We start from the raw sequence: 14,873 nt of genomic DNA on the forward strand, positions 1-14,873 counted from the left end.
TTGATAAGGTCTTGAAATGTGAGTAGTCAGTGACATCTGGTTCACAGGTCTCCAACAGCAGACAATAGCATGCACAGTAGCTGAGCAGTCTAATTGCACATAGTTCTCTTTGACATTGTGAGATCAAATGGCCAGTTGCATCACTGAGACTTCAGGGACTGTTGCACATGGGGAGCAACATGGCATCACTGAGGAATGCAATATCTCATGTGAATCATGTTGGAATGAGAGGAGAGCCCTCTCATAAATCTGTCTTTTCATCTCATTGGAGTGGAGAGTGCCTAATTCCAGAGCAATGTCTTGGGCTGTTATGCTCCACACATTGACTCCAATGGAGGAGGCAGCACTTGAGTTGATAAGATAGAAGATCATGAGCTGAATCTTCAGGTGAAGAGTGTGGCGGTCACTCTTACCTACTGAATGTGCGGCTATACAAGTATTGTTATCTCTTGAGTTCTTTGTGCTGTACTGTAGGCTGGATTCTTATTGCTACCTTCTTGTATTTCTCATAGGGCCACACATGGAGCTGGAGCTGAATGTAATTGCCTAGTCAGCACCAGGTCCCTCAGGAGGGAAGGATGTTACAGACCCTGTACGTTGCATCGTTACTCTGCATCTTCTGCGCAGTTATACATACCTCTGATAGGCTTTAATCTAGTCTAGAATGGGGAGTACTGTGTGAGCTGCAGACCACAAGTTAGCAGGTGGAGGAGGATGGTGAGGATGAGTGGGCAATCCTTCTCAGAGAACAGACATAGCCAAGGTCTGCTGGGTGAAGACACTGGGCCTTGGGTGTCACACATACTTTCTTGAGCATCAGAGGCATATGGGTTCCTAAATATTAGACATCTCAGACGTATTGCCGGACCCTGGGAAGACATTGGAGGAGTTTATGCAGCTTATGTTCTGTGACGACTCAGTGTTTCAGCACATGAGCTCCTTCATTAGGGGATTGGCCAAGCTCTTGAAGAGCCTCATGCAGCACCGTTCTGGGTAGGTTTAAGAGCATCATGCTGACATGCACAGAAAGAGTGAGACTCGCTGTAGCATCAGTGTTGCTGATGGCACAGAGATGCTTGGAGTGGATGCTACATCCAGCATGCGAGGGCACAATAAAAAGCCTGAGGAAGTCAAAGAGGTTTTGGGTAGTTGAGTTTATTTCCTGTTTCTCAATTGTTGATCATTAGCACTTGTGGCTCTTGCCTCTTAAAATGTCCCAGACTTTCCATGTGCCTCTCAACTGAAAATCTCAAACTGCTGTTCCACAATGAACTGTACAATTTGTTCATTGGAAATGTGTGGCCTGCTGGCTCCACTCCAGTTTTGAAAATTGGAAGCGTCAAGATCCAGTGACGCACTCTGAGAATGTGATTTTCATGTGCACCACACTCCACCTTGCCCTCATTGGCCTTTGAAACTCCAGTCCTGAGACTGTGTTCAGATTACTTAGGAGCTATTTGAACTTGCTCTTGGTTCACTGTTCCATTTCAAACAGCTTTCAGTTTTCTGACTGTTTATAAGGGTCTTGTGGAGAATAAAATCCATACCTGTTCCAGGTGTCTTGTCGCTCGCTCCTTGTTCTGACCCGTTCTCGCCCTCCTTCACTTTGCTGCCAACAGGCAGAACATTTTTGGCGAAGTAGCCTGGGTTGGTGATGTTACCTGCTGGGTCAAACTGAGCCACCACAATGGTGAGACCTTTGCCATCAGATGCCAGGCCAACTCCAATCTCCTTGGACGCTCTCCAAACTGACTGTGTGAAATGACCTGCATAGAAACAACGATCAGGTGATTTACAAAGAGTACAGGACAGTGCAACCCACACATACAATCTACTGTCTACTAATATTTGTCTAGCAGCACACAATAAACAGTGCTGCTATGGATTGCTTATCTACAGCCTATTCCAGGACTGGGAAATGAAACTACTCACTCCCAGCATGAGTATGGCATTGGAGATACCAGCAATAGTGATTTGGCTTTAACATAGAACATTCCACAGGCACTTCATAGAGGCCTTAATAACAAACTGCAACTAACAATAAAATAATTCATCAGATCATCAATCACTTAGTCAAAGAACATAAGAACATAAGAAATAGGAGCAGGAGTAGGCCATCTAGCCCCTTGAGCCTGCCCCGCCATTCAATAAGATCATGGCTGATCTGTTGTGTCTCAGTTCCACATTCCCGCCGTCTCCCCATAACCCTTAATCCCCTTGCCTATCAAAAACCTATCAACCTGCATCTTAAATATATGTAGCGAGGCAGCCTCCACCACTTCACCGGACAGAGAATTCCAGAGATTCACCACCCTTTGAGTGAAGAAGTTCCTCCTCAACTCCGTTCTAAACCGCCCCCCCTTTATCTTGAGGCTGTGCCCTCTAGTCCTACTGTCCTTTCTGAGTGGGAAGAGCCTCTCCACCTCTATCCTATCCATCCCATTCAACATCTTATACGTCTCAATGAGATCTCCCCTCATTCTTCTAAACTCTAATGAGTACAAGCCTAGTTTATTCAGCCTCTCCTCATAGTTCAACCCCCTGAACTCCGGAATCAGCCTAGTAAACCTCCTCTGCACTCCCTCCAAGGCCAAAATATCCTTGCGTAAGTGTGGCGACCAAAACTGCACACAGTACTCCAGCTGCGGCCTCACCAGTGCCCTGTACAGTTGCAGCAAGACCTCCCTACTTTTATATTCAATCCCCCTCGCTATGAAGGCCAGCATCCCATTCGCCTTCCTGACCACCTGCTGCACCTGCAGGCTGGGTTTTTGCGACTCATGCACAAGGACCCCGAGGTCCCTTTGCACCGTCGCATGCTGCAGTTTTTCGCCATGTAAGTAATAGTCCTTCCTACCGTTATTCCTACCAAAGTGGACAACTTCACATTTGCCAACATTAAATTCCATTTGCCAGTTCCTGGCCCATTCGCCCAGCCTATCTAGATCCTTCTGCAGACTCTCCACACCCTCCGCGCAATTTGCCGTTCCACCCATCTTGGTGTCATCAGCAAATTTCGACACCATACACTCGGTTCCCTCCTCCAGATCATCTATATAAATGGTAAATATCTGAGGCCCCAGCACTGACCCCTGGGGCACTCCACTAGTCACCAACCGCCAATCCAGAAGAGAGAAAAGCAGAGTGATTTAAGGGAGGTTAATTTTACAGCATACAACCTAAGCTGTTAAAGATATATTGACAGGAGAGAGACATGCAGAGTGCCAGGGTCAGTGGAATGATGTTAGGAAAACAGGAGGGGATGGGGGCTTAGATGGAGGGAATCATGAGGGTATTATGGGATTTGAATAAAGATTAGAATTATAAATTTGGTTTTGAACTACCAGAGGCAGTGTGTGATTTCAAGCGAATTAAACATTGCCTCATCCAAATTTGTATCTGGGCTTTGCGGTTGGCAGCAGCTCAGCCCCGGGTGAGATGAGAGTGAGGATTGGAAGGAAGTTTATAATATGCATGTTAGGAAGAACAAGTCCAAGAAAAGGAGTTAACGTCACAAAGTGGAGCTCATGCTTTGCTCCACTCTCTTGTCCCGCTCAATCTTTTCTTTGGCCTCACGTTCTTTTTATTATAAAATGTTGCCATGGTGAAGAAAATGAAATGCATTGCTCATGCTTGAGCGCCGTCATATCCTGCTGGCTTGATTAAGGATGTGTGTCTCACCTGTCCAAAAGGTTACCAGCACCGGGAATCATTACAGATCAGTGAATTCATAACTGGAGGTGCGGGGGGTAGGTGAATAAGACATGGTGAATGTGAAGGATAGATAGAAAAGATATCAGAGTTTTGGATGATCAGAATTTTACAAAGGATGAAAGATGAGAGTTAAATCGTGAGAGCACTGGAATATGAGCCTGAAAATGACAAAAACATAGATAAAAGTTTCAGCAATAAATGGCCTGAGGCATGGAATGAAAGTGAGCTTGTAGTGGCTCTACTTGTGGTCAGATACAATGGTGAGGTTGCAGTTGGTTTGTTTCAGCTTCGGAAGGTGGCCAGGAGGAGTGGCAAGAGGGCCAATGATGATGATGGATTTGCTAGATATAGCCATTAGAGGAATTTTCAGCATATACAGACTGGAAAGCAGACAGTCTAACACCACAGAGTCAGAGGAGAAGTTGGAAGAGATGGAGCAGTAGAGCTGGACATTTTCAGCATATATGTGAAAATTGACCCCTGGGCCAGGATGATCTGCTCCGTTTGGGTGGGCTCAGTGATCAGAGCGGAAAACATCAAAAGAAGTGCAAAGCCTCCTTTAGTGTCGGCGTGAAAGCTCGCCACAATCATCCTCTTCCCCCCTTAGTGGTAAGCCACTTTGCCCACCTTTGATCGTTGGAATCTCATTGGAATATATTTGCATCTCATTGACTGGCCCATAAGCCAGAACCATAGCCCACCTATCAAAAACCCTGTCCGCAGTGGGGTTATATAACAATGACGTGAAATACAACTGGCTTCAAAAGTTGTGCACCTGGCAACATTGGTTATTTGGGTTGCAGCGTGGTATTCCAAAAGATATTCATAAGCTACCAATAACAAGGTCCTGCGCTATATTTGAGCAGAGGTGATAAGCGGGATTGCCAAAGACTATGGGCGTACCCTGTTCTGCAAATTCCACGGGCTTTATATACCTAAACTTTCAAGGCACCCTGGTTCAGTTTTCATTGTCTTCAGCATTGAGTATGGGACTGATCTTACTCTAAAGTACCTACGTGCAGTGTCTGGGTTAATGTAGATCTTGGCCTTGACCCTTTTATTTTTCCCCAGCCCTCTTGAAAAGCTCTAAGGTATCTACTAATACACCTACGCCTAGCCGGAAGACCTCCAGCCAGTTCAGCTGGATCTGCTGGAGCCAATCTCTTCCCATAAGATTCAGTCTGTGCCCCCAAACAACAAGTGGGAGATGGGCCGGTTGCTGTCCGTAAGTTACTAGGGACGTTGTGGTACTTTTTATTTGTAAAGGTTCCCCAGTGTAGGTGGCTAGTCTGGCCTTCATATCTTCGAACCTCAGGAATTGGATGTCCGATTGGCGATATCTGTTCTCCGATAATGGAAACTGCACCTCCATTTTCGAGGGATGGACATTCACCAGTAATTTTACCATTATTGGATCAACTTTTGTTGTGATGATATGATTCAGTTGCAACATCCCTATCTGGAAGAAGGGATGTCTGCATGGTACAGTCAGGTACTAGCCGCGGCCTTTTCATTAGGCAGCATGAGCTTGCCTGTTCCTTAAACTTTGCCTTGGCTGTGTTCTTTGACAATTCATTATGTTTTATATGCATGGCTTCAAATCCCATCCATATTGCCAATGTAGCAATTCAGCCAAATGCCAGTTTCTCCTCACCAAACACCCTTTATTGTGCAGTAGACAAAAGGGCTGTGCCAGTGGCTTACATCTAGACAGTCTACACATTGAGACCCACAACAACGATCTGGGTTGAACAGCAGGTTTAAAAATCCCCACTTCCGATTGGGTGGGTCTCCACTCATTCAATAAGGAAGCTTGTACTCCATGAAGCCCATGGAAGTATCTATTGGTGCCCCCCCGCCCCATGGCTTTTGTGATCATCATAACAGAGCTTAATAACTTCAGAATGTGACCCCTTCCTCCTCCACCTTGACCCCCTTCTTTTATCCAAAACATTTTTTGTCCCAACAGTATATAATCCATCATATTTTTCCCTCTCTTTAGTTCTGAAGAAGAGTCATACAGACTTGAAATGTTAAATCTGTTACTTTCTTCACAGATGCTCCCAGACCTGCTGAATTTTTCCAGCATTTTCTGTTTTTATCTTAGGGCAATAGAAGTCATCAACTAAAAAAAGGTCTAAAAGCCAACCACTCCACAAACAGATAATAAAAAATTCCCAACCCAATCCCATTCAATTCCTATGTTCCTATGTAAATTTCATCCCAAATCTATCTAATTTCTGTCCAACAGACCTGGTTGAGCAATGCATGTGAGTGCTGGGTTTACTAAAGTGGCTGTACAAATCTCCACAACATTGGCATTCCTCAGATTGCTCTAGAATTTCTATCTTGCTTATTGATTAAAACCCCATAATTACAATTGCTGGAACCCTTGCTCAGACAATATTTCCAATCTTTCAATAGTTTTCTACACTGGTGAAATCATACACGTAACTAGATTGAGCCACTTGAAGACGCAGCTGGCATTCAGTTTAATGTCTTACTTAAAAATGTGTTTTAGCCATGGCTCCAGAGTAACTGATTATTATATGCACCAATCAGAAACTTACCACAATTTTTCTGAAATCCAGGTGAGGAGAAGTCATAATTTTTAATTTCATTGTACCAGGCGTCAACGACTTCTTTTCCTGTAAATATTGGGAGAATAATTTAGTTAAATCCATTGCCATGTAAAAGAGCAGAATCTAAGTAACATTGTTTTAGACCCACCTATCACAATTAAACAACATCAATGTTTACATCAATGGGGATAAAGTAGAAGGGATCGAGAGTTTCAAATTTTTAGGTGTCCAGATCACCAACAACCTGTCCTGGTCCCCCCATGCTGACACTATAGTTAAGAAAGCCCACCAACGCTTCTACTTTCTCAGAAGGCCAAGGAAATTTGGCATGTCAGCTCTGACTCTCACCAACTTTTATAGATGCACCATAGAAAGCATTCTTTCTGGTTGCATCATAGCTTGGTATGGCTCCTGCTCTGCCCAAGACTGCAAGAAATTACCAAAGGTCGTGAATGTAGCCCAATCCATCACGCAAACCAGCCTCCCATCCATTGATTCTGTCTACACTTCCTGCTGCCTCAACAAAGTAGTTAGCATAATGAAGGACCCCACACACCCCGGACATTCTGTCTTCCACCTTCTTCCGTCGGGAAAAAGATACAAAAGTCTGAGGTCACATCCCAACCGACTCAAGAACAGCTTCTTCCCTGCTGCTGTTAGACCTTTGAATGGACTTACCTTGCATTAAGTTGAACTTTCTCTACACCTAGCTATGACTGTAACACTACATTTTGCATTCTCTTGTTTCCTTCTCTATGAACAGTATGTTTCGTCTGTATAGCACACAAGAAACGATACTTCTCACAGTATGTTAATACTTGTGACAATAGTAAATCAAATCAAACAACAGTAATCACAACCTCCCATATAATAGCACATGGTTATGTTGAATCCATCATAATGAACCATGTGATGAAAAATGACTGTTGTAATAAGCCCCTGTTATAAATTCATTTTAAAGAATTCCTGTGATAATAAGCTTCTTTTATGCTAAACCCAATTTTAAGAACATAAGAACATAAGAAATAGGAGCAGGAGTAGGCCGTCTAGCCCCTCGAGCCTGCCCCGCCATTCAATAAGATCATGGCTGATCTGTCGTGGCTCAGTTCCACATTCCCGCCCTCTCTGCATAACCCTTAATCCCCTTGCCTATCAAAAACCTATCAACCCGCGTCTTAAAAATATTGAGCGAGGCAGCCTCCACCACTTCAACGGGCAGAGAATTCCAGAGATTCACCACCCTTTGAGTGAAGAAGTTCCTCCTCAACTCCGTTCTAAACCACCCCCCCTTTATCCTGAGGCTGTGCCCTCTAGTCCTACTGTCCTTTCTGAGTGGGAAGAGCCTCTCCACCTCTATCCTATCCATCCCATTCAACATCTTATACGTCTCAATGAGATCTCCCCTCATTCTTCTAAACTCTAATGAGTACAAGCCTAGTTTATTCAGCCTCTCCTCATAGTTCAACCCCCTGAACTCCGGAATCAGCCTAGTAAACCTCCTCTGCACTCCCTCCAAGGCCAAAATATCCTTGCGTAAGTGCGGCGACCAAAACTGCACACAGTACTCCAGCTGCGGCCTCACCAGCGCCCTATACAGCTGCAGCAAGACCTCCCTACTTTTATATTCAATCCCCCTCGCTATGAAGGCCAGCATCCCATTCGCCTTCCTGACCACCTGCTGCACCTGCAGGCTGGGTTTTTGCGACTCATGCACAAAGACCCCGAGGTCCCTCTGCACCGTCGCATGCTGCAGTTTTTTGCCACGTAAGTAATAGTCCTTCTTCCTACCATTATTCCTACCAAAGTGGACAACCTCACATTTGCCAACATTAAATTCCATTTGCCAGTTCTTGGCCCATTCGCCCAGCCTATCTAGCTCCTTCTGCAGACTCTCCACACCCTCCGCACAATTTGCCGTTCTACCAATATTGGTGTCATCAGCAAATTTCGACACCATACACTCGGTTCCCTCCGCCAGATCATCTATATAAATGGTGAATAGCTGAGGCCCCAGCACCGACCCCTGGGGCACTCCACTAGTCACCAACCGCCAATCCGAATAGCACCCATTGACCCCCACTCTCTGCCTCCTTTTTGTCAGCCAATCCTCTATCCACGCTAACACCCTACCCCCAACTCTATGCCCCCTGACCTTCTGCAATAACCTCTTGTGAGGCACCTTGTCAAACGTTTGTCAAATTTTGACAAACATATTCCAATAAACCCATTGTTAAAAAAATACTTGATGAATTTCTATTCTAAAATAATCCTATAGTAAACTACTAGAATAATAAAATCCTGTTATAATTTAACTGTCAATTGAAAGCGTGTTATGATGCAGCTCTATTACAATGAACTCCTGCTATACTAGTATATATATATACCGGAGTTGAGGGGGTTGAGCTATGAGGAGAGGCTGAATAAACTGGGCTTGTACTCGTTAGAGTTTAGAAGAATGAAGGGAGATCTCATTGAGACGTATAAGATGATGAATGGGATGGATAGGATAGAGGTGGAAAGACTCTTCCCGCTCAAAAAAGACAGTAGGACTAGGGGGCACAGCCTCAAGATAAAAGGGGGGCAGTTTAGAACGGAGTTGAGGAGGAACTTCTTCACTCAAAGGGTGGTGAATCTCTGGAATTCTCTGCCCGTTGAAGTGGTGGAGGCTGCTTCGCTAAATATTTTTAAGACGCGGGTTGATGGGTTTTTGATAGGAGAGGGGATTAAGGGTTATGGGGAGAGGGCGGGAAAGTGGAACTGAGCAGCGACAGATCAGCCATGATCTTATTGAATGGCGGGGCAGGCTCGAAGGGCTGGATGGCCTACTCCTGCTCCTATTTCTTATGTTCTTATATAACACTGTACCCATTACTAAATTGCAGCTGTATTTGACACTAACATAATTAATGAGAGAACATTCCATTGCTATAATTTGAGGCTACAGTACAAAGAGAGAAAATGTGCCTTTGCTCCCAGTCTTTAGATTCATATTTTTCAGTTATGTATGGAACAATATTCTCTGAAAAGAGAAGTTTGTGAGGTAACATAACAGATATTTCTTCACCCAGGGTGGTGAATCTGTGGAATTTACTACCACAGAATGTAGCTGAGGCCAAAACATATGATTTCAAGAAGGAATTAGATATAGGTCTTGGGATGAAGGGATTGGGGGAAAGGCGGGATCAGGATATTAAATTTGATGATCAACCATGATCATAATGAATGGCCGAACAGGTTTGAAGGGCCAAGTGATCTATTCCTGCTTTTATTATCTATGTATGTTTCTATGTAAGAGAACATTTTTTTGTCCATCTTTCCCTCAGGAATGCCTCAGGACCCAATACACTGTGCACAGGCTTTACTTCTTCCATTTTAACAACATTAAAGATGAAGGAGATGGAACACAAAATGAGATATTAACAGAATGTGGAGCCCTGACTTTCAGCCTGATAAGAAATTTGACCTATCTGGATGCCCTGACTCAAAAACTTCTACTGAGGTAGTAGACCTGGTGAAAAACCACTACAACCTGAAGCCCCCTGTGATTCTGCAGACATCGGGTGAATTTTACTGTCCTGTCCATGGGAATTGTAGTGGGCGAGGGGTGGACCATGGAAAAGTCTGTTAAACTCAGGTGGGATTTTCTGGTTTTGGGGCGAACTCGGCCGTAAAATCCTGCCCATCACTTCAACATGATTGGGAGAATCATGGAGAGTCTGTCAGTGAGTTCTTGGCTGGGCTGCAGAAATTAGCTGTACATTGTGAATTTAGATCACCTCTTAATGAATTTTGAGACATATTGGTATGTGTTATAAGTGACCTAACTATACTGAAAGAAGCTGTTGGCAGGGACCAATTTGACTTAAAAAACATTGAAATAGCCTTGTCGCTTGAAATGCAGAAAAAGGGACTCAGAACTACAAAAGGCATCAGGCAACAAAGTCCTTCAATTAGTAGGAGCGAATTAATGTAATGGTGAGTGCTTATACAACTCAGGTGTTTAAGGACCCCTTTTGATATAGGAATCCTAATGTCAACATCAGATAATCATAATCAAGGAAAGGCAGTGATGACCCCAGAAAGGTGCAGTTGTCAGATGACAGGTTATTGCAAGCACTGTCAAAGGACTCAGACATGGCAAAGTTTCAGGACAGGCAAAAACACCTGCTACCTAGTGAAAAAGCCTAGGCCCGTACCTGAGTGTACTATGCAGGTATCCCCTCTTCCAGAGACACTACAAATGTTGTATTGTAGTGATGAAAGTTGCCTTGATAATCGTGGAATTATTAGTGAATGAATTAGTGAATGACCATCCCTTGATGGGGATGGATATGGAAGCTGCAGTCTCCTTTATTGGAGAACAGACCTATAAGCACCTCCAAATGGGCACCCAACTCCTGAGGTTGGAAGATACGAAGGCTTGACTAGTCACCTGCAGTGGGTATCCATTACAAATCAAGGGCACCACAATGGTCCCAAAAACGTACAGACAGCAATTAGCTCTTTTCCCACTCACTGTTGCATGGGGGCACAGACTAAGATTTATGGGGGGAGATTGGCTCCAGGAGATTCAGCTGGATTGGTTGGAGATCTTCAGGCTAAGTGTGGGGGGAATTGTGCAAAGCTATCAGTAAATAGATACTCTGGAGTTTTTCAGGAGGCCCTGGGGAGAATGAAAGGAGCCAATGGCAAGATCTATATTGATCCTGACTCTACACACTGGGTATTTCAGAGCCAGAGGTGGAAACTGAAATAGGGTTTCTTGAAAGCTTGGATACAATAAGGCCTGTTAAGTTTGCAGTTCCTGTTCTTAAACCCAACAAATCAGTTCATCTTTGTGGGGACTATAAACTGACAATCTCCAAACTTGATAGATACCCCATGCCCCGGATCAAAGATTTGTATGCTAGGTTAATAGATGGCAAGATGTTTCCTAAGTTGGATGTGAGCCACTCCTATCTTCACTTTGAACTGGGCAAGTCTGCCCAGAAATATGTGACAATCAACACATATAAGAGGCTCTGCAAATATACCTATTAGTCCTTTGGGATCTCGTCAGTGTGTACCATTTTCTAAAGAAGTTGGGAGAACATCCTTCAAGGGCAACCCAAGATAGCAGTATACTTAAGTGACATTTTGGTCACGGGGCTTCAGTACAGAAACACCTGGCCAATCCAAAAGAAGTCTTGCAGAGATTTTTCAAAGTGTGATTTCACTTGAAGAGAGAGAAATTCATTTTTCAAATGGTTGAAGTAACCTATTTAGGCTCCTGAGTCATGGTAAGGGGTTACATCCAAGAGAGGGTAAGGTGAAAGCCATTGAGGAAGAACTAAATTCAAGGAACACAATGGATCTGAAATCCTTCCTGGGATTAGTCAATTATTATGGAAAATGTATCCCGAATTTGGCTTCCATGCTGCCCCCCCTGCATATCCTATTATTAAAATACCTGAGATGGTCCTGGGAAGCTCTGCAGGCTAAGGCTTTTTCTAAAGTTAAACACCAGTTACTGTTATCTAATTTACTGGCCTAAATAGCCCTCAGAAAGAACTTGTATTAACTTGTGATACTTCCCCATTTGGGTTGGTGCAGTGCTGTCACAGCACTGGAAAAATGGAACGGAAATGATCATGGTGTATGCCTCCAGGATCATTTTGGATATAGATCGAAGGTATTTCAAATTGAGAAGCAAGTGTTGGCGGTCAAATTTGGTATGACGAAGTTCCATCAACATGTCTATGCTCAATGGTTTTTTTATCGTTACCAACCATAAACATTTATTGGGCTTATTCAAAGAGGACAAGACAATTCACCCATCGCCTCCACTCAGATACAATGCTGGGCTTTATTATTGGCGGCCTTGTTGTCCAACGAGGGGCATACACGCAATGGGTCGTACTTGGGCTGCTCTTGAATGTTCGAGATTGGCCTAGTGCTTCATGTCGTTAGTGTGTGCTTAAACTGGACCAGATGCTGGGCAACACGACAGCTCAGTGACTATCACTGTTTGCTGTGCAGACACATGGATTTGGGCCAGTGTCTGTGGGAGTTTGCGCATTCTCCCCATGCTTGCGTGGGTTTTCTCCAGGTGCTCCAGTTTCCTCCCACACCCCAAAGATGTGCTATTAGGCTGATTGGAAGTAATAAATTGTCCCTAAATTAGTTTCCCTCAATGTGGATTGCCATAAAACAATAGATAAGGGTCATGGGTGGAGGGGGGAACTGGTAATGTTAAAATGGTGGCGCGGGCTTGTTGGGCTGAAGAGCCTGTTCCCCGGGCTTTTTTTTTTGTTCTTTCTTTGTTCTATGAATATATTCTGGAACTCTCCTGGAACCCGAAGGTGTTCAATGCTGACACATTGAGTCACCTACTGTTTCCCACAAGCCTGGCTCCAACACTGGAAGAGGTTATGATGACTGAAATTTTTGGAGACATTGCCAGTATCAGCAAGGCAGATTAAATCCTAGAACCAAAAAGATACACCCTTATCCAAAATTATGCGCATGATCCTACACGAGGGATTCCAAGGACAACCCTCTGAAGAAATGAAACCCTACCTGATTAAGAAAGCTGAACTTAGTGTTAAGGACAGGCTCAGTGATAATTGTTCCATACCCAGGCTGATGTCCACTATTAAGGAATCACCTAATGGCCAACCAAAATGGAATATCCAAAATGAAGATGATGGTTAGGAGTTACATTTGGTGGCCTGGACTTGACTCTGACACAGACTTGGTGAAACAACGTGAACTGTGCCAGGAAAATCATAAACTCCCATCCTCAGCCTCACTACACCATTGGGAGTTGACAGACAGGACATGGGTGCATGTGCACTTCGTGGGCCCCTTTATGGGTTCCATGTTTTTAATCATGGCAGATGCACACTACAAGTCACAGAACTGACTTTGTGAAATGGCTTTGTGAGTGAAAAATCATGTCTCACAAATTTGATTGAGTTTTTTGAAGGGGTAACTAAGAAGGTAGATGACGGCAGTGCAGTTGATGTTGTCTACATGGACTTTAGCAAGGCCTTTGACAAGGTACTGCATGGTAGGTTGTCGCATAAGGTCAAATCTCACGGGATCCAGGATGAGGTATCTCAATTGATACAAAATTGGCTTCTTGACAGAATACCACTTCTTGACAGAAGCCAGAGGATGGTTGCAGAGAGTTGTTTTTAAAATGGAGGCCTGTGACCAGCAGTGTGCCTCAGGGATCACTGCTGGGTCCACTGTTATTTGTCATTTATATTAATGATTTGGATGAGAATATAGGAGACATGGTTAGTAAGTTTGCAGATGACACCAAGATTGGTGACATAGTGGACAGTGAAGAAAATTATCTCCAATTGCAATGGGATCCTGATCAATTGGGCCAGTGAGCTGACGAATGGCAGATGGAGTTTAATTTAGACAAATGCGAAGTGATGCATTTTGGTAGATTGAACCAGGGCAGGACTTAGTCGGTTAATGGTAGGGCATTGGAAAGAGTTACAGAACAAAGATATCTAGAGGTACATGTTCATAGCTCCTTGACAGTGGAGTCACAAGTGGACAGAGTGGTGAAGAAAGCATTCAGCATGCTTGGTTTTATCGGTCAGAACATTGAATACAGGAGTTGGAATGTCTTGAAGTTGTACAAGACATTGGTAAGGCCACACTTGGAATACTGTGTGCAATTCTGGTCACTCTATTATAGAAAGGATATTATTAAACTAGAAAGAGTGTAGAAAAGATATACTAGGATGCTACCGGGACTTGATGGATTGAGTTATAAGGAGAGGCTGGATAGACTGGGACATTTTTCTCTGAGGGGTCATTTATAAAGGTCTATAAAATAATGAGGGGCACAGATCAGCTAGAAAGTCAATATCTCTTCCCAAAGGTAGGGGATTCTAAAACTAGAGGGCATAGGTTTAAGGCGAGAGGGGAGAGATACAAAAGTGTCCAGAGGGGCAATTTTTTCACACAGAGGGTGGTAAGTATCTGGAACAAGCTGCCAGAGGTAGTAGTAGAGGCGAGTACAATTTTGTCGTTTAAAAAGCATTTAGATAGTTACATGGATACAATGGGTATAGAGTAATACGGGGCAAATGCGGTCAATTGGCATTAGTTTAGAGGTTTTAAAAAAAAGGGCAGCATGGACAAGTTGGGCCGAAGGGCCCGTTTCCATGCTGCAAACCTCTATGACCTCTATGACTATGACCTAAGTTGAAGGTGCACCACATGAATTCCACGGCGTCTCAGGCTATGATTAAGAAATTGCGGCAAAGCTTCTGCACACACAGAATACCAAAAGTCCTGGTTTCTGAAAATGGCATGGACTTTACTAATGATTATTTCCAGAACTTTGTGCTCTCCAGTGATATCTCAGATGTCTGGACTGTACCTTATCATCCATTGTTAAATGGACTGGCAGAACAGACAGTTCAAACCTTCAAAAATGGTATGAAGAAACTACCAGGGGCATCCATAGAGACTTAACTGGAATGATTTTTGTTCAATTGCAAGGCTACACTGCATGCAACAGCAGGTGTTTCTCCAGTGGAGCTGCTAATAAAGCAATGGCTTTGTACC

General features: G+C 43.9%; 1 protein-coding gene across 1 annotated transcript in view; it reads right to left on the reverse strand.

Annotated features, from left to right (window-relative positions):
• The window catches only part of glipr2 (GLI pathogenesis-related 2), a 125,685-nt gene that overhangs the window by 74,135 nt on the left and 36,677 nt on the right, over positions 1–14,873 (reverse strand). Inside the window, exons 7-8 of the mRNA XM_080211799.1 lie at positions 6,285–6,362; positions 1,548–1,766 (exon numbers count right to left, since the gene is read on the reverse strand). Of these exons, the coding sequence (XP_080067925.1) occupies positions 1,548–1,766; positions 6,285–6,362 (297 nt within the window). The remainder of the gene's footprint in view (positions 1–1,547; positions 1,767–6,284; positions 6,363–14,873) is intronic.

The sequence above is a fragment of the Carcharhinus amblyrhynchos genome, chromosome 25 (genome assembly GCF_965287045.1).
Source record: "Carcharhinus amblyrhynchos chromosome 25, sCarAmb.v2.hapA, whole genome shotgun sequence".
NCBI lineage: Eukaryota > Metazoa > Chordata > Chondrichthyes > Carcharhiniformes > Carcharhinidae > Carcharhinus > Carcharhinus amblyrhynchos.